General features: G+C 46.2%; 1 protein-coding gene across 2 annotated transcripts; it reads right to left on the minus strand.

Annotated features, from left to right (window-relative positions):
• Positions 1-821: 821 nt before the first annotated feature.
• Positions 822-27,344, minus strand: OTULIN (OTU deubiquitinase with linear linkage specificity). Of its 2 annotated transcripts, none has more exons than XM_088023531.1 (7): positions 27,273-27,344; positions 20,040-20,116; positions 14,701-14,795; positions 11,699-11,842; positions 6,644-6,769; positions 3,751-4,020; positions 822-1,529 (listed from the first exon to the last, which is right to left on the minus strand). In XM_088023531.1, exons 2-7 carry the CDS (start codon positions 20,104-20,106, stop codon positions 1,335-1,337), a joined length of 897 nt encoding a protein of 298 aa, XP_087879657.1. In that variant the 5' UTR covers positions 20,107-20,116; positions 27,273-27,344; the 3' UTR covers positions 822-1,334. The 2 variants fall into 2 exon arrangements, with proteins under 2 accessions (XP_087879657.1, XP_027953802.2); XM_028098001.2 differs by lacking the exon at positions 27,273-27,344 and adding an exon at positions 27,069-27,266.
• Between the last annotated feature and the right edge of the window lie 272 nt (positions 27,345-27,616).

Consider the following 27,616-nt stretch of genomic DNA (forward strand, 5'->3'; position numbering starts at 1 on the left):
ACATGTGATAGCTTATTAACTATATTAAATTGAACCAAATAAAGACTTTATTATAAAATAAAGCTTGGTACCTCAGGGTGAGAATACCTTCAGAGAGGCTGAGCCCATGCAGGTGCTGCTGATCCAGCCCTGGAGTGATGTGTCTGGTCCCCGGGGGACAAGACACACAGCCCATGCCCCTTGTGGATGACTCCGGCCCTAACTGTGTTCAACCAGGCCTCTGGGCAGCACTCACTCACTGCCAGGAATACTCCCTCCTCCCTCAGGCTTCCCAAACCAAATCACAGGCCAATGCAGCTCGGCCCCACTTCCGTACTTGGTTTTAGTACTTGCTTCTGCTTCATCTTACTCATGAAAAATCTTAAGACACTTTGCTATGACTCATCCCCCGGCAAGAACACGAATTAGGCAGTGGAAGCACCCTCAAAAACAGCCAGCCCATGGAAAGGGCACAGGGAGACCTAGGTCCAGCCCCCCTCCCCCCAGGCCCCCCACCCCTGGAACTCAGATGAGAGTGCATCAGGCCCTGGCTTCCTCCTCTAAAAGAGCAGGGGGATCTTGGCGCTGTTCTGACTATAAAATGGCACATCTATGAAACGGAGAATCAACAGCCCGACGCCAGAGCTCAACTACCAGCAGTGCTCACCCAGCTGACAGCGCAGCACCTGCATGAGGCACCTGACCAGGTGTGGCCATGACCTCAGGCACCTGTCACATTCTGAGTCAGGAGTTCCAGGCGCCGTCACGTCCCTCCGGGGGCTCCTTCTCCAGCCTTTAAGTAACTCCTTTTTGGACCCAGTTTTTAATCTTCTATGAGACAATCTGCTTCGAATAGCTTTAATTAATATGTAAATCCAAACCAACGCTCAACAAGACTAGCAGAGGATGTTAGGACTGTGCCTGTAACAGACTCCCTCCCAGAGGAAGGGCACCGTAGAGACCCATCACCGCCGAAACAGACACTTACTATCTTAGAAAAAATGGAGAGCCAGTTTACAATTAAAGAGTTTGATTTTGAGACATAAAGAACACATTCCTCTCCAAAATGAGTCTCCTCTGATACAAAAGACCTGTGTTATGGAGAAGATGTAGTCTGTACCTTCCAAAAGAAGTGCTCTGAAGGCCCCCCTGAAACATACTGCATCAAAGATGAGGGAAAACACTTGGTTAATTCCTATCAAAAGCTGTCTTCAGAACAGCCCAGTCCAGCTTGGCTCACAGGGCCCAGGAGTTCCCCCAGGTCCATCTAAGTAAGAGACCCAGAGACCCAAGGCCCGAGCCAAGGGGCTGCCCGCGGTCCTTGGCCGCGTGGCCAGGCTGTCCGGGCGCGTCCCTCAAAGACTCGTCTCCTCACACACTCTGACAGGGACGTTGTAGTGCCGGTCATCCTCGGCGATCAGCGTCACCACCGGCCAGTCCAGGGGCGGATCGGTGGGGTAGACCGTGATGAACTCTTCAGTGCTGTACTTGGAGAGCCGGTACACCTGAATGGTATGGCGCACAGCGTAAGCGAGAAGGAACATTTCAACCTGGGAAAGAGAGCAAAGAGGTGAGCGGAGGGAAGCCACCCTACCAGACGCAGCTCACCACCACCTGCTCCACACCCAGAGTCCCAGGCGACGCGCCGCAACCTTCCCTCCTCCGCGTGGGCCCGGGCCCCCAGACTTCCCTGCACGACTGTCACAAATAAGCAGATCATCGAAAGTGGGCTACATATCTGAGAAGGGACTTGTATCCAGAATATATAAAGAACTTTTATAACTCAACAATTTAAAAAAATGACCCGTTTAAAAATTGGGCAAAGGATCTGAATAGAACAGACATTAATCCAAAGAGGATATGCAAATGGGCAATGAGCACATGAGAAGTCATCAGAGCAACGCACACCAAAACCACAGTGAGGTTCCCCTTCACACCCACTAGAACAATTATAATCAGATGATAATGAGGCGTGACTACTTAACACGTGCCAAGTTTTCTTTGGGGCGATAACAATGTTTTGGAACTTGATAAATGTACTAAGAACCACTGAGTCATATACTTTAAAATAGTTAATTTTATGTTACATGAACTTCAATTAAAGGAAAAAAGAAGTATATCCCAGGTATCTACCCAAGAGAAATGAAAATATGTGTCCACACAAAAAGCCTGCACGTAAATGTTCAGAACAGGATTATTCATAAGAGCTAAAAGGCAGAAAGACCCCAAACGGCCATCAGCTGACGGATGAACGCGGTCTGTCCATACGCTGGAATATCGTCTGTGACGTGTGCTGCAATATGGTGAGTCTTGAGAACCTGATGCTGAGTGAAAGAAGTGAGTCACAAATGACCACATATTGTACGATTCCACTGCTACGAAATGTCCAGATCAGGCAAATCTACAGAAAGTAGACTGGTGGCTGCCTAGGGCCAGGGGAGGGAGAATTAGTACCAACTGGTCTGGAGTTTCTTTTAGGGGTGATAAAACAGTCTAAAGTTAGACTACAGTGATGGGTGCCCAACTCTGTAAACACACTAAAAACCACTGAGTTGCACACTTCAAAAGGATAAACTTTATGGTATGTAAATTATATCTCAATACAGCTGTTTTGTTTTAAAAATGGGACTCGCCATTACAGTAGATTTCACGAAGACTCACAAGAACTAACTTCGGTCTAACACGCAGACCACACTGCCCCAGGCTCTGTACTGAAGGGACGTGCTGTGGTTCAGGAGACAGAAGGAGCCTACACTCTGAGTGCAGATACTTGTTTGAAGGAGTCCTCTTGAATCTGCCCTGACCTGGCAGTGACCATCAGCCTTTGTCCTTTGCTACACACCACAAAGGTTGCACTTTGGATGGATAGCCTTAAATGCTACTTTAGTAGCCAGCTAGTCCACTAACAAAGACTTAAGCTTTTTAAGATAACACAGTGAGCACCCACTAAAGATAGTGCAGGGTGTGGTGAGTCACGGGACAGCACTGCACTGGGTCTCTGTGCAGAACTCCAAACTTAGCCTATGTGTAAAAGATCCGAGAGCAGGCTGGTCTCTACTGGCTAAGGTGACTCCCATTCTATTTTTAAAGGACACTATCGAATATGGCTACAGCTGCCAAGATTAAATAATAAGACCCTTTGCTTCATTTATTGGTAGCCTGCCAGGCGCAAGGGTACCGATCCCACCCAGCATCCAGCAGAAGCAAGCCCAGGCTGAAATAAACATGGTGGTTACAAAACGGACTCACGATTCTCTTGCCCTCCCCACTTGAAAAGGTGGATGGAACCTAACGCTCTCCCCTTGAGTGTGGGATGGATTCAGTGACTTGTTTTTAACAAACAGACTATGGTGTAAACAACAGTGTGTATAACTTCCAAGATGAGATCATAAACACACTGTGGCTTCTTCCTTGCTCTCTTCTTGGATCACTTCACTCTCTGGGAGAAGCCAGCCATCGTGTCCCAAGGACACTCAAGCACTGCTATGGAAGGGCCCATGTGTCAAGAAACTAAACCCTCCTCCTAACTACCCATAAGGCCTCTGCCAACAGCCAGGTGTTGTGCCATGTTAGAAGCGGATCCTCCAGCCCAGTCGAGCCCTCAGATGATTGCAGCCCTGAACAACACAGGACTGCACCCTCCTGAGACCCCAGAGTCAAAACCACACAACTAAGCTGCTCCACAATTCCTGACCTACAAAAGCTGTGAAATAATGTTTAATGATTAAAGCTGCTATTTGGGACTAATACACATCCAAAGGCACAACTCACCTGCTCAAGGCCACCGGTGTGTCCCACCTGGTTTAGATGGTTCCTTAGCAGCTGTCCAGGATCATTCGATGTGTCCCGAGCAAACAGAAGCACAGAGAAAAATGGAACTTCCTTTCCCTTCTCTTTATCATCATATAGTTCAATGGCTCTGTTTAGCATTAGAAATTTTACAGCTTCATAGAGGCTATATTCCTCTTCCTCATTTGTGAACAGTTCATCACAAGCTATCTGCCTTGCTTCAGCAGTTCTTAGTTCCGCCAAGCCTGCCCACTATAACAAGAAAGTTACATAACAATTAAATGTTTGTTCTAAAAACCCCTGGTATGCTTCCATACTAGGAGCACAAAACTATTTTAAAAAGTAGGCGACCACGGGTCATGTACCAATGCTCACAACATTCAAGTTTCTAGCTCAAACAATGGTACTCTTCAGACCACACCAATTCCTTATTCAGTTTTTCCCCCCATTAATTTGAAACAAAAGAACAATGCACTAAGGAGAAGCACCGATGCCATGGAATGGAACTGCCAACTCCCCTAACTTCCTAGACGACGAGACTGGACCAATGAGAAATACTTACAGAGGAGCTAACAAGGTGCATGTGTGAGAGCTGTGTGGGAAGCTGTGAGGAGTAACTAAAATTATACCTGCCTTTAAGGGGCTTACAGGAGCACCTACCACCCAGAAACACCAAGCCAACCTGCAAAAATGAAGATGGGCAAGGAAGATTGTGAGGTCTCTTGAATGTTAGCTTACTAAACTCATCCCTCTAACTTCCTAAAAATATACATGGAGTTTCAAATGAACACATCCACCAAGGAAATTTTTATTGACTCCTGCTTAAGAATAAAGCAGAGTACTAGGAATACAGCTAACACAGGCAAACGTTTTAAGTGAACGAGAAAACTCCATAAATATTATGTGCTTTTAAGTTAAAGTGAATGAGGACAAGAGATACCAACATGAACTAGTCCTTATGAATAACCGGTAACTACTGTTCCTCTCAAAAAAAGCCATTAAAATTCTAAATTCAGTAGTAAATTTTAATGGTAATGACTGTACCACAGGATTCTCTTCAATATGTGGTTGAAAGCTGGAGCATCTCCTATTTTCCAGAAATAGACCCAGCTGGCAGTCAAGAGCATGGCTCTAGAGTCACAGAGTCAGGATGGAATGAAGGCCTTGCTACCAAGCAGTTGGTGGCTTTTGCTGGGCATTAACAGACATCTGGGCCTTAATGCCCTCATCTTTAAAATGGGGATAACAACAGCAACAACATCTTGGTACTTATGAGAATTAAATAACACATGAAACATTTAGTGCACAGCCTGGCACACAGGAAGTACTAGTAATGCTGTCTTAGATTATTAATGAATAATTTTAATGTTACTGTAAATAGGAAACACTCAAAACATTCCCCAAAATGAGGATCTATTTACAGCACATACACCTGATACAGCAAAAATTACACTTTCACAAGACCTTAAAACGGATGAAAAAGAAATTGTCACCAGTGGCTGAACTGAAGAGCCTTCCTGTTCACCCACATAGCCAGAGCCCTGCTCTCAGTCCTCACCTAACCTAGATCCTGGGGTCCCCAGCCCCTGCAAACTCCACGCTCTACTCCAAGAGGCAAAGAGAACAGAATCCCTATTTCCTTCTCCTATCACAATTTTTTAATCACTAGACTTTCCATGAAACACTTAACGTTTGTAAATAAAAACTAGGTTCCAGGAGGTTAAGGCCCTCAGTTCATTCACTGAACAATATATTTACCAAATGCCTATTATGTGTCAGGCTTGGTGCTTGACACTGGGTGAAGGGAATGAGCAGGACAGACTCTCATGGAGCTGAAAGTCTAACCGTGTGGCAGACCATACTGGAGGAAACAGATCAACACGTCGGGTAAGTGCTAAAGGACTCTTGAAAGCCGTCTGACGTCTCCTTACCAGTCCCCAGCCCCCGCCTCATCTACAAAGCCTGGAGCAATCAGCAGGCTCTCAACTCAGGGTTCCTGGTGTGAAGAGCTTCCAAGGCAAGCAACCTAGTGGTCCAGGTGGGCCAGTGTACAAGCAGGACCGCCAAAACCCATGGAATACTCCAGAAAGGGAGTATTTTAATAACCAAATCACTGGGAATCAGCTGACCAAGTTCACCCTATAATTCTGTTTCAGAGAAACCCTCAGGAAAGTTTTCAAAAGACAAGTTACTGGGGTGCCTGGGTGGTGCAGTCAGTTAAGCGTCTGACTCTTGGTTTCAGCTCTGAACGTGATCTCAGCGTCATGAGACTGAGCCCCACCCGACTCAGGCTCTATGCTCAGTGCAAGAGTCTGCTTGAGATTCTCTCTCCCTCTCCCTCTGCCCCTCCCACTCATGCTCTCTCTAAAATAAATAAATCTTAAAAAAAAAAGTAAAGACAAGTTACTGAATCTAAATAAATAAGGCTTTAGAAAAAATAAAGACAAGTTTCTAACAATCATTCAGAAATGAAAACAAGTCTATTAAAAAGGGACAGAATCTTAAAACATGAACATAACTGGAAAGAATTTAATAAATATGCATTCACATCATTGATAATACTCTAAGAAATAGAGACTAAATACAGACTATCCCTGAAACTTGTCAGTATGACTTATAATAAAGACCACATTTACGAGTTCCTTTTAAGAAAGCTAAACACGATTTCACTAAACACGATAAATGGTGTCGATATTTCTCGATTTTACCAAAGACTTCACAGGAAGAGTTTATGTTCCTTTAAATTATGTTGTCTAAATACCAGCCAGGGGCATTTGGCAATCCACTACGTGAGGACTAAGAAGTGGTCTGCTGGGGCGATCAGGAGTGAGAGTTTTGCACTTATCAGAGCAAAAAAAAACTACAGATTCCAAACCTTCTTCCTTAGCAACGTGAGGGACTCCTTAATTTTATCAACCAGGTCCTCGCTCTTCCCCTCAAATTTCAGTCCAAGTTTCCACTGCTTGATCCAGTTGTATTTGCTTATGAGTTTTTCTGGTAACTGGATTATCAAAAAACAGAGAGATAATAAAGAGGTGTTAACATTCCAAGAAATCCATTACAGGATCCTGTAGAAACCACAAAGCCTACAAAACCTACCTTTGTTTCCAGAATTAATTCCCCGCACATTTGTCTGCTGGAAGGAAATGGTGGTTCTGACTTAGATAACAAAGACACAATCGACATTGCTCAGCTCCGACCACAGCCAGAACATTCCACAGCACTTTGTGAGGGGACATTAAGGCAGTGTCCCCACCGGTGTCTTAACAAACCCACCCAGGTCGCTACTGGGATCACGGACAGCCTCCCTGCCACTCCCTAAAGCCCAACTTAGGAAGGTGCTTCGGGCAGGCGGGCAGGCGAGATGGTCCTGAATCAAGTAAAAACCTGACGCTTTCCTGATTAGGAAAAGAAAGCCTGACTTCCGACATCACCATATATCCTCAACAGCTTTAACAGTCACAAAAACGATGTGTATCTAGCTTAACTGCCTCAACAATACAGTGAGATAAAAAACAGAGTGGAGAAGAAGCCGCGGGGGTTAACAGCTGCAGGGGCAGCTCATTAAAGTGACAGCTGAGCTACTCCTTTGCCTGTCCTTTTTTTTTTTCCTGGAGCGTGTTTTATTTTGTTTTCCCCTAATCATCCACAGAATCTGGAGTCTGCAAGGCAAGCTAGGACACAACGTGACCGATGACAGCATGGGAACTCCGACACTCCCCACATCCCGGGTGTGTCAGGAGAAAATTCAACACGAGGCCGGGCATGGGCATGTCCCTTCACTGCTGTAACACCCAGACAGGAAAAGAAAGTTCACCAAGTCAAACCATCATTAGAGAAGAATTCGTTCCTACGGCATCCTACGAGGAACGTGAGCTTATCTAACAGTCAAAAATACAGTTTTAAATGAGGCCACATGTGTTCAGTTCCCCGGGAGTCTAAAGCTCTAAACACCCTTTCTTTGTACAAAGGGTGATTCTAGCTCTACCTTCTCAATCTACAGCCATCATGGGAAACAAAGGTGGTTCCATTTCTGCAAACACAACTGCCATGCAGGTGTGTAAATTCCTCTTCAGGTAACGTTACCACAGTGACGGTGATTTACACTCACTCACTAAGTCAGGGAGGGGCTGTATTCTCCCCATCTTATTACCACCACCCCAGCTCCATGCCCACACCACCCAGCATTTCGCCCAGCATTTCAGCAACATGTGGGTGGTTCTGCTGCAAACCTTCAATTCAGGTTCTCGGAGATATCACCAGAACCTAAAATGCCCCCAAGTGGCAATAAGCTGAAATCACAGTTGGGCACAAGACGTGCACGGAGCGGGAAATACGGAATGTAAAGCTGGGAAATGGGGTAGAGAGAAGCCTGGAAGGCCATCAAAGCCTTACGTGACATTGTGCACATACCCCAGCAGCAGTCACAAACACAACTGAATCACCTGGAAGACCCCAAAGTTCTAACCACATACAGGGAAACCCTGAAATAAAAGTCCATCTCCTCATTCCTTCCACACACAGGGCAAACTGTTACTAGTGTAATGACCTAGCTCAGGGTTGTAGGCCTCTGGGAGATGTGGAAATCCTGGAGAGAGTCCGAAAAATGAGGTGTGAGAAAGAAACAATGAGTAAAGAATAATGCATTTGAAATAATTTATTCAAAAGAAAAAAGAAAATCTAACTTTAAATGCTTTCCAGAGTCACAGGGCATAGAAAACACATAAATAACCACTCTTTTCTATGACACACAAAGAGACTGGACTTTTGTCAGAGTAAGAGAGATTTAAGCAAGTAACAAGATTTAAACAAGAAACCATGGGGCGCCTGGTGGCTCAGTCATTAAGCGTCTGCCTTCGGCTCAGGTCATGATCCCAGGGTCCTGGGATCGAGCCCCGCATCTGGTTCCCTGCTCCACGGGAAGCCTGCTTCTCCCTCTCCCCCTCCCCCTGCTTGTGTTCCCTCTCTCGCTGGGTCTCTCTGTGTCAAATAAATAAATAAAATCTTTAAAAAATAAATAAACAAACAAGAAACCATGATTGAAAATATTTCAAAATAAGGTAGGTAATTAACTTAGATGGAATTTCACTTGTGCCTCTACTAAACTTCTTGTTTTCTCCAGCAAGTTGTCTACAATTCTTGACATCATCACCATGATTAAAAGGACTGTGGGGTAACAAAGATGTGTCCGCAAAAATAACTCATAAAAAAAGAGCTTTGGTAAACACTGTCACAGGTACCTCCTGTTCAGAGACATTCTAAAACTTAGTAAACTTGGAAACCAAAGGACCCCTGCCCTGGAGGACACTCCCTCCCTCTCAGGGACCAAGGTGCTGCCCCCAAGTTTAAGAAGAGTCAGACCAAGCCACCTCCAATGCTGGGGTCAGGGTCAGATGATCAACTGCAGTCAAATGTGGAGAGTGGGATCTGGACACAGGGAACCCAAGCAGGGCAGGACGAGAGGGGCAGCGAGGGCAAAGCTCAACCTCCCAGGCTGAGAATGAAGCCAGGCCAGAGGAAACGAGCGTGGGCAGAAAAAGGGTCTCTTTCACTAAGTTCAGATTAAGGGGAGGGTCTCTCAAGTCTAGCTCGCCTCTCTCCTTTTAATGTTCTGAAACCAATGACGTGCTGGGGGAGAGAGAAGGAAGATGGCAAAATGCCACAGAGAACATATTTCAATCTGCAAACAGAAGCAGATCAGCCAGCTGCAGGGTGCCTGTCATTGGTGACAAAACAGGGCTTCTCTGGGCTTGCCCAAATTCTCGATGAGACCAAGAGATGCTCAGCAGTGCCCAGCCTGCAGGCCACTGGCCAAGTCTCATTCTGAATCCACAGACTCACCACAAACTTAGGTGTCCCGGGGGACCTCCCTGACCACCCACCCCTCCCCCCCAAAAGCGGAAGAGGCGGGTTAACATAGAGCCAGTGCCGTTCGGGAGGCCCTAATAGTGCAAAACTAGATTCCCTTCAACCTGCCTACTGAGAGCTGCTTTTCTGTGTCCCCGGAAGTGGTGAGTGCTCCCCACACTTCTAAAAGCCCCGTGGACACACAATAACCACAGGTGCTTGTGACCTGAACCAACCAGGACAGAGGACTGTCACCGAACACAGGGTGGTGGTCAGAAGAGGCCCTGAGCATTTCCAAAAGATCAAGGATCAGGGTAAATGGAGACAGACCCACTGTCACTGGCTCTGCTCCAAGTGTTTTTCCAATGGCAAGCCCATGCCACCTTTAACACAAAAAATGTAGACCCAGCTCTAAGGGCACACAAGGTTTTGCTTAATCTGACAGGATACGTGTTATTCTGATGTATGAGAAGATGAGTAAGAAATGACTTTCATCCCCCAATTCCTGTAAGACTGTCTCGTTCAGCAGCAATAACGTACCCCTTGATTTGCTCGTCTTAAGTGAGTATGTTACTAAGTAAGTATTTTATAGTAAAGAGGTTCCTTACGCAGTCACACAAGGAGTACTGGAGATGCACAGACCCCGCTCCTGCGGCGAGGTGGTCCAGGTGCCCCACCACCATGGGGCGCACTGCTGGCTTCCGCGAGCCACACACCCCTCCACTTGCACGCCTGGTGCTGCCAGTCCTGCTGTGCCACCACTCACTCAATCAGAGAGGCCCCTGTCAGAGCGGGCTTTCTGAGGGAAGACCGGCGGAAGGGCCAGAATGAGAACAAGGGTGCAAGGGCCTCCACGGCCTGTGCCCTTTGAGGCCATGTGATCCCTCGTGTACCTCATCTCTGGCTTATCTGGCAACCAACCTTCTCTAAAAGTCATCTTGATTCCAGGCAAATACCCCGGCTCCTGCAACAGTTCCTGAACAAGATGAATCATCTCAGTCACACTCCCCTCTGCACTGAGGATACAGGCACAAACCCTCAAGATGGGATCTAACCAGCCCAGCTCAAGATGGGACGGTCACTGCCTGTGGTTCAGAAGTGTTCAAGACAAGGCTTCGTTCTCACTGCCGGCCGCAAGTCATGTGGGCTCTGACTGAGCTTGCAATCGACGCATCCTGGTGACCTACAATTTGTAAGCTGCCAATCAATGCATCCTGATGACCTTTGTAAGCTGCCAATCAGTGCATCCTGATGACCTTTGTAAGCTGCCGTTAAGGCAGATCTCCCACAGCCAGCACTCTTGGGTTTTGTTAGTGTTTGTGTTTTTTGTGGTTTTTTTAAGCACAGGGCTGCCAATTTTCTTCCAATTAATGTCTTATTATCAGTTCTGCCCATTCTTGCCCACCAGACTCTGAGATATTCTATCATCCAACCTATCATGTGACTTCATCTGATGTAGGTCATAGACACAAGTCACACTGACACAACATTCTAGGGGGTCACTACCACACTGCAGATTTAAAACAAAGAAGGCCAGGCACGGGACACATCCCCTGAGCCTCATCTCCCAGGAAGCCTCCCCAGGGGCACACGGGCCATCTACTACACCAGTCCTCTTGACACCATGCAGAAGGTGCTCATGTCTTGAACTGGAGCTAAAACCACAAAACGTGCATTCTAAAACCCCGACAGGTTCTCAGATGGCACAACGGACAGCCCATTTACTACAGACACCAACACTGAAGTCGAACTGCTCCTAAGTGCTTTTTACAGACTACAAACACCAGCTCTCTAATTCAGCAGAAGTGTTCAAATACATTTTACCACGTTTCTCTTCTGGGAAAAACAGCCATTATCCTTGGTCACTTTATTATGCAAAATCATCCCTGCCATACAAACTAGAATGAGGCCACATGCTGGCATCACACGGCAGACAGTCCCAGCACCCGGCACCCAGCACGGTACATGGTACCCGGCACGGCTCGGGGCCGGCACCTGGCACCCGGCACGGGCTGGAAAGGGAGCACTTTCTCACAGAAACGGTCGGAAACATGGCGGACTCAAACCTGCGGCAGCAGCGTACCAGCGTGAGCTCGGGGTCCTGCAGCCAGGGTGGCGGCGCCGCCGGCTGGCTCATCGCCTGGAACAGCGTGGCCCTCAGTGCGCAGTAATTGTCTCCACGGACGCGCCTGATGGAGGTGAACTTCTGAGACACCTCCTCGTAGCCCTGGGTAAAAGCATCCAAGAGTTCAAAATGGTCATTACTGACTTCAGGCCATAGGATAAGTTTTACTCCTGTGGGAAAAAAACGTGCCCCTGATCCCCAGAAGAATGAACACCAGGCTGGCTGAGTCCCTCACACAAGCCACTCTAAGTTCTTCTCTGACTAGTCAAAAGAAATTACCAAATGTTAATACCGTACAAAACATCAGCATATGTAACCGATACAACACACAGGAACACATAAATGATATACACGAAATATTATGAAAACACTAGCCACCCCCGAGGTTAGGAGTTAGATGTCCCTTTCTAAACAACTGTTGTAACACTCACTTATTGATAACCAACATCCTGAGGGGTTTAATCTGTGTGGAAAGTGACCCTAACTCTAATAAACAGGAAAGAACAGAGAGAGGTACTAAGTTTATACCTCTGAATTTTAAAAAATTAAAAAAAAAAATCCCAAGTTTCCATGATATATTAAAAACAGTCTACATGCTAGGAGATGTCTGGATCATTCTATCAGACTCTTTACAAAGTGGATTTAAGTGTCCATTCGGTCTGGAAGAGAAACAAGGAAATGAAAATGTTCGGTGACATATGTGTTGTCACTCAAAAACAGCCATCCAAAGGGACCATTTTGAAGCATACTCCAAAAACAGCCACCAGAAAATGGTCCACGGGCACCAGGACAACCAGATTTCTCCAGCGGGATGATGCTCGAGCATCAGGATCGACTTCGCGGCCTCCTGCACTTCACTAGCCTCGTCCTGCGGGCCCTTCTGCTCATCTTGCTCATCCGTGACAGTCACTTGAAACTCTGCTTCCTACCCTGCCCCTACACAAAGGAAGGAGCATCGCCCTCGTCGTGGGGTGGGCGCCACGTAGACTCTGCCTAAGCAGTGGACCCTTGTCATTAGTTGTTTTCAAGGTTCAAGTCATAGCATGATGTTCTCAGTGGGCGTGAGTCACGTTTTCACTCAGCGCTCCAATCGCTGTGACATACTAAGGGCCCATCAAGCACCTTTGCCCTTCGGCAGACTCCCAGTTACCCTGGGAATATTCTCGATGGCTGACCCAAATGTAACTGCATCTTTCCAAACGCATAAGTTTCTCATACTATTTCAGAGGTGAATCAAACTTCTAAAATTAAATTTGGGTTTATACACACTTACTTCCAAAAGAATATCCAAAACAAAAATAAACCATAAGATAAATAAGGACAAAAAAAAGAACTGAGATCCAAACTGTTATCGGGCCCCTGAGATGCTCTAATTACTGCCACGGGTCCCAAAGTGACACTGGTCTAACTGATGTGCCTTTGATTATTTGGTCACTGAAAGAGTCTGACTACATGGTCAAATCTTTCCCTCAAACTAAAATCACAGAGAAAGGGTTTTAGCATGAGTTCCAAAATATGGAACATTTGGATAACTTCATAGATACTTTCGAGTTATGGACCCTGTGGTGCCAACTGTTAAGATCCTTTAAAGAGTCTGAGGGTCATAAAATAAAACCGCAAGTCAGGGAAAGCATTTCTGGGAAAGATGAGAAAACATATGTTAGGTATCCAGCCTCCTGGTTATCCAGTCTGATACAGGGCTCAAGTTTGGAAAACCTGTAAGTGGCCAAAATATACACATTCAGCAGATGGCCTCACAAATTTAAACGTTCATAGTCACAGGCACTTCATGATGGAGGTCTCTACCAAGTGCCTGAGACACAAAGAGACTACAGCTCAGGCTGGCAGGGAGCAAGGCTCACACCGGCTCTCAGAGCTTTAAGTAGCAGCTACATTCTGAGGAAGGTCAGCCCATTTCAGGGCATGTGAAAGAGGCACAATGTTTTCTATAAAAACGACCTCTGAGAAAAACAAAAAACAAACAAACAAACAAAAAAACCACCTCTGAGGAAAAGAACAGATATATACAAATATTAAAAAATCTTAAGCCCTAAACAATACAGATCTAAACAACAAGATAGACAGTCCTATCAAATATGACAGGTCAGTATCTCTAATATAAAAGAAGTACGTTCAAATTCACAACATAAATAATCCCAACAGAAAAATGAGCAAAGGATAAACCCAGAGGTTATAAGAGGTGGTGGAAGTTTTAGGTCGAAACTGCCATTTTTGTAGCTCAGAAATGGTCAAAGAGTAGCAATTTCACATCGTTCAACGCACTAAGGAATGCTGGATTCAGGGTACATCGAGGGGAGAACCAACAGGGGACTGCGCTTGACCAGTGTGCAGTGAAAGGGGGCTCCACTCTGACTGAGAGTGGCCCCAGTCACAGGAGGACCACGTCACAGGAAGCCCCAATGTCCCACAGCCTTGGACACTCCCTAAGGGTCGTCAATCTACATGATAGGACCAGGAGGGGCAGCTCCAGGGACACCTTAAACGAAGGGATTAGTTTCAGATCCCTCTGCACATGGAGTGCGGGACAGCCCAGGCCCCTCAGACAGGAGGGCAGGAGACCAGACCCAGGTAGGGACAGCAGTTGGGATGGCATCTGCTGGTCCTGTCCCTAAAGCTTTTACCACACAAGGCCAGAAGGACATTCCCAAATGACCCCAAGAGGACAACCAATGACTGGCCCAACTCTGAACAGCACAGCATTGTTTAGATGTGTTTTTCAAAGAAACAAAGTTACTGAACAACTAAAGCTGGCCCTATATTAATACTGTGACTCGAAACAAGTCCCTTACGTTTGGAGTCTGTTTCCTCTCTAGAATTAGGATACCAATATTTACATGATCTAAAGTAACTACGTCTAAAAATATAAAAGCACATATTACGTAAGTACTGATGACAGACTATTTCAAAGACTTACAACTTCGTGTATCTAGGCATCATACCTTTTTCATACATGTGGCTTTTTGTGTATTTCCCCTCCATTCTTTTTTGCAGTAGTCCATGATGTCCATTTCAGGAGCTACACTCAGTCTGGCTTCTGTTGAAGAATCAGAAAGGGGGGTGGGTGGGTAATGGAACAAAGCATAATCAAAATAACAGTACTGCTTTACTCAGGTTACGTTTTCTCTAACTTCGTTCCAAAAAGATCCAGAATCCCACCACTACCTATCACCACCCCCTCACTCCTAGATAACCCGGAGGTCTTCCAATGGTCTCCAGTGTCACCACACCTTCTTCTCCACATGAAAGCCAGAGTGATGCCTTTAAAACTTCAGTCAGACAACTGCCATCATTCCTGGGTTCTGAGAGCTCCAGAGCCTCCCACTGGAGTGGCATCGATGTCCCCACTTCCTACAACGGTCCCCTGTCCTGCCCCCCCCCCCCCCCCGCCCAATGTGTCTCTGGCCTCGGCTTCCACACCTCCCCACACTGACTCCATGAGCCCGACCAGCAGCCAGCCTGCCCTGGACCTCTCCCACACACTGTGGGGCTCCAGCACTCCCTGCAGGTCTCTGCTCAAATGTCACCCAACACCTATATATCATAACGTCACACATACATACCTTCACTCTACTCCCCTTACACGGTTTTGTTTTCCTTCTGGGCACTGATCAACACCTGACATATTTCTTTTTCTGCATTTCTCCCTAAACCCCCACTCACACCCACACCCACGAACACAGTAATGCATGAGTTCCTTTGAGGGCAAGGGCTTATTTTGTGTCTCAGCTGTGTCCTTAGCACTCGGAACTTCACTGACACAAGGAGAATATTATTCTAATCAAACCAATCGTGCAGTAGCCTGAACTATGAAAAAATACATCTAGTGATTTTTAAGTAGTTTTTTATATCCACTATACAAAGAGATAACACCTACTATAACAAAAAATATATTTGTCCTTATTTATTTATACTCTGCCCTCAACCCAAAAGGCTATAAGGTATTGATAATAAGCCAGAAACTAATGGAGCTCTCAATGTTAGCTGAGCTACAGACCTCACTTAACTCTTGTAAGGCATTTAAAATACAACTTGCAATCAGACAAATTATATAATAAAAAAACGGGCTTTATATTTTCCTTGTTTAACACATAAGATTTGGGGGCTGATTTTGTGGTATACATGTACGCACGCACATGGGTATGTGTGTTTTAGGAAGAAAGTGAAGTAATTCTCAGGCATATCTTGACTTCCTTTCTAAGTTATTGAAGAAGTAAATGTTAGCAAAGAAATTAAGATATAAACACAGAAGTACCTTACAATGTATTTACTCCTGAGGAAAGATATAAATTAAAAACACATTCAGCTCAATTCAACACATATTTACTGAATGTCTACTATGTGCTAGGCACTGAGCTAGAAACTGGGGTTACCATGGCAGTGAAGACCCAGATTCTGTCCTGAACGGGTTTAAATGACTACTGAAGAAGAAAAGACTACGGGCATTGACAAGCCAGAGTGTGACAGATGCAGGGATGAGTAAGGAGCACAAAGTCCTTCTTGTGGGTTACAGATAATTCTGTGGCATAAGTTAGGACTGGCTTACAAGTGAAACACACCCTGGAAGCATAATATCCAGAGACCACAAATACCAATGCTGCACAGCCAATCCTAAATACAGACCCATCAGTGTTTAAATTCAAGAAACCTGGAGTGTCTACTCAGCGGAAGGAAGAGTCCCTTGTATCTGTCTTCTCACCCACCTCCCCACAAAGTACAAGTACGAGGAACAGCAAACATCCAGAAGCGATGACACTGATTAGGCCATGTTTTCCCCACCAGGCAGCCCTTTGAACAGAGAGCACATTTCCAGCTCAAGAAGGACCTCACGAGGACAAAGTGCAGCCTCCCTGCTCTCCTGGCCTGCAGTCCTCATTCCTGCCCACACCAAGGTAAGCCCCGGCCCGTGGGCAAGGCGGGCAGGTCCACCGCCTCAAAACTGAGAGGAGGCGTCAGGAGGCCAAGTCCCGAGCCACAAGCCTGTGCTGAATGAGCGGCCTGCGCGAGGCAGTGAGGGTGGGAAGGTGGAGTACCCACATGGCTGCCGGCGCCAGAAGGACACTTGGGGTCCCATCCTGCCGCTGTTCCTTGGGAGGGGGGCTCCAACAGCTCCTGCACGCCCTCCTTTAGGACAGAAGTGGAGGCACAGAACAGGCAGTCCCTGACCTCAAGCAGCTTCGAGTTTAAGACAGTTTGTTTAAGTGCAAACTACACAGACTGTTACTGTTTCCAAGAAAGAACACTACTAATGTCAAAAAAAAAAAAGAAAAAAAAAAAAAAAAACCCAAAACAAACCCAAAGGAGAAGCTGAAAACTAGAGGGGTAATCAGGAGCTCAAATAACTGGTTCTTAACCACCATATGGCAACAAAGACAAGGATTCAGAACCTGGAAAGACGGTAACTTAAAACTGAACTTGAGAAAGCTGGGCCTCTGGGTCAGAGGGTGGGCCGGGGAGGAGAAGAATCGCACTTTTTCTGTAATGGGCCAGAGAGTAAGTAACATAGGCTCTGAGGGCCATAAGGTTTCCATCACAACTGGTCAACTTTACCATGTGTGAAAGCCACCACAGACAACAGGTAAATAAGAAGTTCCAATAAAACTTTATTTATAAAACCAGGTAGCACACCCAATTTGGCCAGGGAGCCATAGTTTCGCTGACCCTGGGACCCCCTTGTTAGCGAAGAGTGTTTTTTCACTAACAGAGAGCATAAGAAAACTTTCTGCCTTGGCCTGGGCTCTGGCTTGGGAAAGAGAAAGTCTCCCTGAGAATTCATAACCACAGGCCGGCTCTCATACAGGGACAGGACGGGAATTGAGACCAGCCACCAGACCCTGGAAACCCAAATTTAGAAATTAACATAATGTGGCCCAGAGTAGGTGACACAGCGGGTGCCTGGCAAGAATAAGGCTGAACTCTCTCCCACTCAAGCCAGACTACACAAGCCCTACACAGATACGCAAAAGCTGAGTTTACAATTCAAACTTTGAAGAAATAAGAAATAAGCAAAAACAGCAACGGGCATAATTAGACCTGCCAAGATATTCAGAGAATGAAATTATGAGACCCAGAAGAGTATGTTTTAAATACTTAAAGAAATAAAAGGCGTGGGGGCGCCTGGGTGGCTCAGTCGTTAAGCGTCTGCCTTCGGCTCAGGTCATGATCCCAGGGTCCTGGGATCGAGCCCCGCATCGGGCTCCCTGCTCGGCGGGAAGCCTGCTTCTCCCTCTCCCACTCCCACTGCTTGTGTTCCCTCTCTCACTGTGTCTCTCTCTGTTAAATAAATAAGTAAAATCTTTAAAAAAAAAAGAGGGAGAGAGAAATAAAAGGTGTAAGAAACATGAGCAAAAGGCAATAAACTATCAAAAAGAGACCAGGCAAATCTGGGAGAAAACAGCACTTCTCTTTCTTTCTTTTTTAAGATTTTATTTTTAAGTAATCTCTACACCCAATGTGGGGCTTGAACTTACAACCCCGAGATCAAGAGTCACAGGCTCCACTGACTGGGCCAGCCAGAGGCCCCCAGAACTTTTCCAAAAAAGAAAACAAACCTGAAGAAACTGTCCTGAATGGAAAAGAGGCTACAAGATAAAAATATCTATGAAAGGGCATGTCATGAAGAGCCTCAGATGACTGAAGGAGGTGAGCAAACATCTACTTAGAGTTCTGGAAGGAGTAAGTAGAGGGAATAAGATAATGGCTGAGAATTCTCCCAAACTAATGAAAACTAGGCATCGAGGGATTCAAAAAGACCTCAAGCAGTCGTTTTTAAAAGTCCACACTTAAGAGACAGCAGAAAATAACTGCAGAATACTGAAGACAGAGAGAAGACAGAAAAACCTGACATACTATCTACCAAGGATGAGTCTGACCGCAGTACTGTCAACTACCCATCTTCAATAAGATTAAACTGCTCATGTGGAGTTCTTAAAAAAGAAAGATAAGATTAAATTTGCAAGCAAACAGAGCTGCCCACAGTCAGACCCTTACAGAGGCACTTCCAAAGGATCTTACTTCAGCAAGGACAAGAACCCAGAAGGACTGAGATGCAACCTCAGACGAGAGCCGGAAATGACACAGCTCTCTGAGAAGCTAAAACACCTGCGGAGAGAGGGCTTCCCCGGCGGACAGGGCGAACCACAGCAGAGCGCCTGCAGAGTGACAGAGAAAGCAAGAGTCCCTGCAAAGGCAGCGGGGACACACAACGACGGAGGCAGCACTTTCTCCTCAGGACTACGACTAACAAGGACTCCAGTCCAAAGTGAACGGTGTGCAATGGCGGCAGCAGAAACCGAGCATCCTCTGCAGTTCATGGAGGACCGGGACGGGTGGCCCCAGGAACTCGCCTGACGGGACAACTACAGAGAAGCTGGTCTGCTGTGACTACCACAGTAAAGAGTTCCGCCAATTCCTTGTGAGGACGACTCAAGAAAAGACCTGAAAATGATCAAAAACCCCACTTTGTATCATTTGTTCCTAACTACACACACGACAGTATTTTTGTTAACCATAAACCAAACGCAAGCTAGTGCTCAGAACTAACCAGCAGCAGGCCATGAGAGAGAATGCCACTTGCAAGTCACTTATGGCATATTCCCCAAGTGCAGCATCCCCTCAGCTGCAGCCCAAGCTAGCCGGGGAAGTGGGGGGGTTCTTCTCCACAGACAGCCCAGTCGGGCCTGCCCGCAGCACAGGCAGCCAGGGGTCCTGCCTCCCCCTAGCAGCAACGGGCCCCTGGGTACAGGGGTCTGAGGGGTGGGGGCAAAAGAGCAGGCCTGACTGAGCAGAAACATGGACAAAAGGTCATGACATGATGAGAGAATTCATGCTGATCCCATGATCATTTTTTCTACAAGTCAACCAAATTCACATGGCCATGTGTGTGCAAAGACACAGGGAGGGAGCCAGCTTCCCAAGAAGTCCTTCCATTTGAAGTGAAAAGTGCATTTCAACTCCAAACACTCCCTCTAAGAATACAAAGGAAATCACGGACTGAGAGAGGGTGGTGTCAAGAGAGTGAACAAATCCTCACAGGTGCAAAAATGATGTGAATGTAAAGAACACAAGGAGAATATTTGCATTACAATTTTAAAACCTCAAGAAACAGTATTCCCCAAACATACCTCAGCAAAATGAATAATTAGATGCAGCTAAGACCATATGCATAAGAATGTTTCCTAGGAAGCACATCTCAGCATTTTATGAAAATGGATATATCAACTTACTGCATTTTCTACTGTAAATAGTAAGAACTCTATGAATAAAACAATTCCAAACATACCTGATAACCCTCTTTCATGTGTAAGTAATTCTTTCTCCTTTTCTATTTCATCCGCGTCACGATACATGTCCTCCTCACTGAAATCACACCAAATCAGACATTTCAAAAATTTGTTGAACTGACATTTTCCCTGTTACAATATGCACTTGCTTAAAAAATTTATCAGACACGAAACATTTAACTTTTTTCATATTACATTGATGATGATCTGATATAAATATGGATCTTAAATCTCAGATGCTCATGCTTTTACCATTCCACTTCAGAGCTTCTTAATTTAAGTGAGACACTTTAACATCACTCCACCGGCTACACGGCTCTGAGGCCTCCTTAACTGGAACATCTATTAATGTGGGCTCGACCACACTGGTAAGCATCCTCGCATGTGTCTTATCAATGAAGCCCTGTCACGATCCTATCAAGTTCCAAGAACGGAGACAGTACTAATAAAAGTATTTACACAGGAATGAAGGCCAAGTGCTTTATTATGTCACAAGCAAATTTTACAATCACCGCTTTAAAAACAAGGATAGGAGAATATCAATTATTGTAAGTCCCCAAAGCTCAAAAACCTCCCAAGGCTCCTCCTGCTCCCTGACCCCCTACTCTGAAGCAGCCAGCCACAATCTGTTGAGCAAATCCCTCCCGTCCCACATACTTGAAGTGCTGCCACTCTGACTGACTTCGTTCTTAAGTCTCTAGTCTCATCTAGTGAGTGAACAAGAACCTATGTACCAGAAAGGAAAAAAAGCCCACTGGGTGCTAGACAAGGACTATCGCCTTTACCCCTCAAGATAAGCCACAACCTGACAATGAGGAGAAACAGAAATACCAACCCTATCTTTACTAAAACCACAAGACATGTGAAAGCCCAAACAGTCCAAAAGGGGACAAAGAAACAGTAAATGACCGAGGACAACAGAGCCTCCATGCCAGTGAAGGAACATCTGCTGGATGGTAAGACAGTAAACCCCCAGAGGGGCTCAGGGACTGACAGGGGCCAAGTACTTCTCAGGGTAGAGGAGACCCCCAGAGCTGATAGCGAGGCAACTGGCCGACGTCCACATAAAGTGTAACCAGAGCCCCAATTCCCTATGCTTCCTCCCCATGACAGCACAGCCCAATCTCCACACAAGACAGAGGCTCCAGGCACAAGGAAACACAGGAAGGCGTTAATAAGGTCAGTAACAAATAAGGAATTAAGCGAATGACCTGAGATACTCCCATCCCCAATTCCCGCGACAGCCCAGCTCCTGGTACACGGCCCAGCGTAGCAGGGGGAAAGAGGAAGAGGTGAGCAGATGAAGGGATACTGTGAGAAGCAGACTGAAGTGGGAAATCTAACATACTCACCTTCCCCCACCTCACTGAAACCCTTTAATTCCCAAATAAGCAGGGAAGTCCCTTATGTGGTGGACCCAACCCACCACACTAGCCTGTATTCCATGATTCCTCTACACACACCCCCGCTTCAGTCCAAACACTTGACCAACACTTAGCCTATGCTTTTACACCTGTGACTGGCTCAATCCATTCCCTCTGCTGGAATGGCTCACTGCCTAAGACATCAGGACACACGTGGTATGGGTGACCCGGCTATAGAGTGTCATGGCTAGAGCAGGGACCCAGAAGTGACAAGGTCAGGTTTTAACCACTCCTCCCTCCAGCCCTCATTAGCCCTGCGTGTGTGACCATGGAATTGAAGTAACTATACCTCTCCGTGCCTAAATTTAACCACTTAAATGTAACCACTGTAAAAAGGAGTGAGAGAACTCACCTCATAAGACTGTTGTGAAAATGGACACACGTAAAATATCAGCTCTCCAAAAAGTTTGCTATTCTTATTCTCATACTACACGACTGGTGCACAGTACTAACAAACAATTCACCCAATGTCATTTCTTATTCTTTTTCCTCTCTAAATAAAGGTAATGGTGTGTGTGCCTATTTTTTGAAATACCGTAGGGCTGAGGGGACATATTAGGAAAAGGTATTTTCCATGTTCCCTGACCCCCATGAGATTCCAAGTAAAAAGTATGGTGTCACCCAGGAAGCCCATGGCCAGGGGTAAAAAGCAAACCGGAACCAGATTCACAGGGACTATATAACAAATGCCTAAAATCAAAAGTGACTAAATGTGTTAGTTCTTTTAATAATTTCATCATATCTTTTGGCCTCCTTCCCAGCTTTATCAAATCGGAGAGAAACTCTGAGCCTACAAAACAAGCACTGAAGTGAACTACTTTCTTGACATCATCAGACGCATGTCTTCAGGCAAGCCACTTCCCTAATCTGGGCCATAGTTTTTCTCATCTTCAAAGTGAGAAGAGAGGACAAGATCTGTACGATCCAGACGGTTCCTCTCCCAGGTCTTAAGTCCTACCAGACTATGAATCTACGTGTTGTTAAAGATTGTACTTCAAGTGAATTCTGTGGCTCTGCTACAGGCACATTTGCCTCCCCATTTGCCCTCTTCCTTTGAATCTGCAAAATACCCCAAATGCAATTGCAACACCAGTGCCCAGAGGAAGTTCTCCAAACAAGCATCTCTTGGTACAGCCACACATAAAAATTCCCACAAAGGCCAGGAGGAATGGAACGAAAAGAAATCAACGTGAGAACTAAATGTGGAGGGAAGACAGAGTAGAAAGGAAGATTATTGGAAATAAGCACTGATTCAAGAGATACAAAAGCAGCAAAGCAGAAATGGGTAAATGGGAGGCCAGCATGCAAATTACTTTAACCACAACCAGATTTCATTCAGATCCTGGTGCACAAATGTTTGCTAACTTCCCTGGCCACCAAGGACAAGTATCCAAGGACATTTGCTAGCTTCACTAGGCCACTAAGGAAACTGTAATATCGCCTTTAAAGGCCACCTTAAAAATGATACTAAAGTTCTAATTCCTTGGAGAGAGAATAAATTTTAAGTTCAAGCAATATATTCAATGACTATGGTCAGGAAAGAAGATACTTAACAGCCAAAATAAAACAGTCATCCAACATAAGGACAACCAACCAGAGAGAGAGAGAGAGAGAGAGGGAGAGAGATTTGTGAAAACAAGAAAAATAAAAATTTTATTTAAGAAAATAGCTCACTCAATAATCTTTTGCTTTAACCTTTTTAAGTATCAAAATATTAAGGCTGAAAATGACAAAATAAAAGATTTCTATATTACACATATATATTTATTTATATCTTATATTTATATATTATTTGTTTGTTGTATATTTATTATATTTAAACTAGAGGTTTGAATTTTTGTTATGAGAAGGGAAGACAGTGAAATAATGAAAAGAAAAAGGACATTGCATTGTAAGATGAAATCGTCGATGCTGACCAGTTTCAGAAATTTAGTAATCTTTTGTGTTTATATGTCAAGTTGGGGTGGGGATGGGGAGTGCTTACCATTTTGCACTAAAGAGGCCACTGAAACCCAAAGACTCAAATGATCACTATGGCAAAAGGTTTCCTTCTAGAAAACATACAGATAGCTAGAAAGGTAAGACAAAGTCCTAAAAGTGACTCGATTTCTTGGGGACAATGGCATGTGAGTCATGCACAATTACACAACTGAGTTAAATTTTAAAACCAAAATCCTAATAAGTTCTACTGAGAAAATTCTTAGTTTAGCACGTAGTAATTTTAAAGTGTGTATTTTCAAGCTCTGGTTTTCTCTTAAGCTAGAGATGAAATATTTTATTAATATAAAGGCAATATACATGACTGAAGAAATTACATGATTTTGCAGACCAAATTATAACCTCTCTTGCTCTGTTCAAAGACCTGCATAACAATAAATGTTTCAAAATTTAATTAAAAAATGCTTACTACATAGAGACAAAATTATACTGTTGCCAAGAACAAAAGCTATCAACTAGAAACACAGAGCTCAGCGAAGCAAGACATTTCTGTAGAGCCAATTTTTCCATTTCTGATACATGTAATATGAAAAAAGTCAATTCTAACATATATGCAAAACTAACAAGACAGCATTGTAATCACTCACCATTATGAACATTTGCATTAAGTCCCCCTTAGTTGTCTAAAAAAGCTAAGTATGGCTTTGTTCAGCTTTCTGAACTTGAACACTGTAGTTCATGCTTAACGTGGCCTACCCTAGAAGACCCACGGCCCAGGCAGTGTTGGTAAGACAGTGTCAACCACTGTGACACCAACGTACCTTCCCACAAAGGCACAGGAAAAGCAAAGACCACTCAACCCAGCCTTTCTCTACCACTTAGCGGTTGTAGAGATGGGTGAACAACACATCAAATGCAGGAAAGTACCGGCACCCAAGCCAAAATTCCATCTCCCTTCTGCAAGTGGACTTTCCATGACTGGCTCATGCTACTCCACGTGACTTCCAGAGGTAGCTGGGGACAACCCAGACATCCTCAACAATGAGGTCTGAAACAGTCTTTACTTCCAGGTGGGAGAAGGGGCAGGAGGGAGTGGCTGGTACCCCATCAAACATATCCCATGGGAGCTAAGGAGTGAGGCGAGTGGGAAAACACTTTCGTACAACAGCACATTTAGCAACACCCAAGAACAATGGTTTAGAAACTCGTTGTTCACAGCCCTTTTGGGAAAATCCATAGCTTTCATCAGAACCTAAGCCCAGAAAAACAAACACACATTAAATTTCACCTTCAATTTCAGAGGGGTTCACGGACATTTGCTCCCCACCACACACAGTCAGCATATGGACCCTAGATTCAAACCATGTCCCCTCATCAGGCAGACAAAGACCGGCCTTGAAGTAGACTTGCTTCTCAATTCCCTAAGCACGTCTAGCCTGGCCACTGACCATGTCTCAGGACCATCTTGGTCCTCAAGGACGGTAGCTTACTTAGCTAAAGGCAAGAACTGGACACAGCCTCAGTTTCAAATGCAGGGGTGGGGTGAGCAGGGGATAGAGCACAGCAGATGTGCTCACAGAAACAGTGAGGAAGCTCCAAGAAAAGTCAACCAAATCTGGTGTGACCTAAGGCTTCTTCAAATCAGACCGTAAGTCACCTTGTGAGCCATCCTTAGGGCTTGTCCAGGGGATGCCAGCCAATGGCAGCTCTCAAGTGAGCTAGAGGAGGGAAGGGGAGAGGTCATTATAAATCATGTTCCTCTGCCTGATTCTGCTGAAAACGCCAGAAAAAGATGGAGGTAGGTTCCCACCAAGGCATCAGGGAACTTGGCCCTGAAATCTACTCCCTGTCTCCCTGGTCAAGAAGCACCTCTGGAATCTGCAACTCAGTTTCCTATGTGTAAATGACAAACCAAGGCTGGGTTTTTTTCTTAGATTCCTTTCAGACTGTCTGTAAATCTACTGACAGCAGTAAGAAGGGGTGTGCCTCAAAATCTTTTCATCAGGAAAGAGTGCTCCTTCCCACCATGGGCCTATTTCCCCAGGTTCTGACTCTGGAAACCACATCCAGCAGAAAAACTTGCCAAGTAACTATGAATACTTTTAGGAACATGGTTCTGGCTTCAGAGTTTCTACATCTCAAAGGGGCATGAGAATGCTCCACTCAAGGCTAAAGTGCAACTTCTGAGGGGGAGGGTCTCTAACCGGGGAGTCACAGCTCTGACCACCAGGGCAAGAGGAAGTCAGCAGCAGTTAGAAACCAGCATGGACTGTGGAGGGGCAGAAGCAGAAGACCACCCCCACACCCCACCCCCTCACTCCCCGCCACTGCCCATCCTACTTTACCCTCTGCAGAGTCTGAGGTCATTCTCTAACCCAGAGAGCAAACCTGCAGCCAGAGACCAACCACATCAGCTCACACATGGGCCTGCACAGTGGTTTCAGTTAAAAAATAAAATGCTACTCTTTAAAAATCAGGATATTTCATTAAAAATTCAGGATATTTGGACTCTTTAAATACAGAAAATCCAGCAAGCAGAGGGTAGAACTTAGTGGACTCTGACCCCAACAGTGATGGACACAGCTCTCCAGAAACCCATGGTCCACACCTGGTCAGCTGCACTGAGGTTACCTGCACAGTCAGGAGTTTGAGACTGCCTACTCCAAAATCTTTCCCAGTAGCCATTAACACATTAAGTGTGGACAATACCATCCCAGAGGACTTAGGTGCTCAATAAATGAGAATGTCAACGCCCATAGTAAAGAACCATGCACATCACCGTTGTAATACACTACCTGCATAGCAGGCCTGCCAAGGACCCCTTTTCAGAAAACGCCAACAACATCACATTTGAACACACCTCACAATTCCACTTGCCAGCCAATTAAGCTATCTGTCAAAATGGTTATGAGTGCTTTCATCAATTTTGGAATTCAAAAGCATTTATATGTGCCTAGGACCTGAAACTGTAGAAAAAGTTTCAGCCTTCAAGTCTATATTCTGCTTCCATCTCACTCCCAGGCCCTTGCTAAAGCTACAAACGCCTGCCTTTATGCTGCCTTCTTTACAATTCACTAAATAATTGACCTAACCAGCGCTGCCTTTCGTATTTAAAAATAAAGGGGGAGGGGACAGCTAGTTAAGCCGTTAATGGGCAAAAGAGAATTCGATCAGACTCCGTCCAAAGTCTGTTCAACAGGTGGGGCGCTCATCAAGCGGCGACTTGCCTTCCAAGAACAAACTTGTCGCATGGTTCAGTTTTCCTCTGGCTGTGATAGAAGCAACCTTACTTCCTTCCCCAACCATGTCGGAGGAAAGATTCACTGGGAGTTAGTTCTAACAGTACGCTTTTCCGGTTTGTTTCCCAAGTTCCTGGAGCTTTGTTTTAACTTTAGAGCTATTCAGATGTAAAACCAGGGGGCACTGGGTGACCAGAATTGTGAGACCCCGGGCCCTGCGAAAAAATATTTGTACGGACACTGGATACGAGTGTCTTCGAATTCCTCCCCGTCGCCGACGACCTTACCCAGAACCGAAGATGCGAAGGGCTCTCCGCCGGCTACTCCCCAGCCCAGCCCAGCCCAGCCCAGCCCACCCCACGCCCAGCCTTCCCGAGGGGAACAAGCCCGGCGACCCCGCCCGTCCCCGCTGCGCCCCGCGACTCACTGCTCGGCTGGGCACCGCACCGCGATCCGCGGCTGCCCGCCGGCCGCCGCCTTCCCGCCCTCCCGCGCCGCGGCTCTCGCGGGGCCCGGAGACGCGGCCCCCGCCTCCCGCGCCGGCTTCTCGGCACGGCTTGCGCCCGGCCACGCTCCGGGCTGGGGCATGGTGCCCCGACTCATGGGGCCGCCGGCGGCGGCGGCGACACACCGGTTCGGCCGCCTCCGAGCGATCCAGGGCCCCTCCCGTCGGGGCGCCCGGCCGTGGCCGCCGCCGCTCCACAGCTCGCGGGCTTCCGAGGCTGCGCGGGACGCTTCCGCACGCGTCACCGCCGGCCGCCCCGCGGCCTCTGACCCGCGATGAGGGGGTGTGGCCCGCTAGGACGGGGTGGGCGGGGAGCCCTTGGACGCGGCGCCTGCGCAAGCTGCTGCGCCAGCTGAGCCGTGGGCGATTAGGACGGCGTGCAGGGCGCGGACACTGCGCATGCTCCACACAGCTGGTACTTCCGGGAGTTCCCCGCGCGTCTGTCTGGCTTTCCCTGGATGTTGCGGCCC

Source organism: Eumetopias jubatus, unplaced genomic scaffold, assembly GCF_037043125.1.
Source record: "Eumetopias jubatus isolate StellerSeaLion01/CBP00866 unplaced genomic scaffold, mEumJub1_p1.0 scaffold_5, whole genome shotgun sequence".
Lineage (NCBI taxonomy): Eukaryota > Metazoa > Chordata > Mammalia > Carnivora > Otariidae > Eumetopias > Eumetopias jubatus.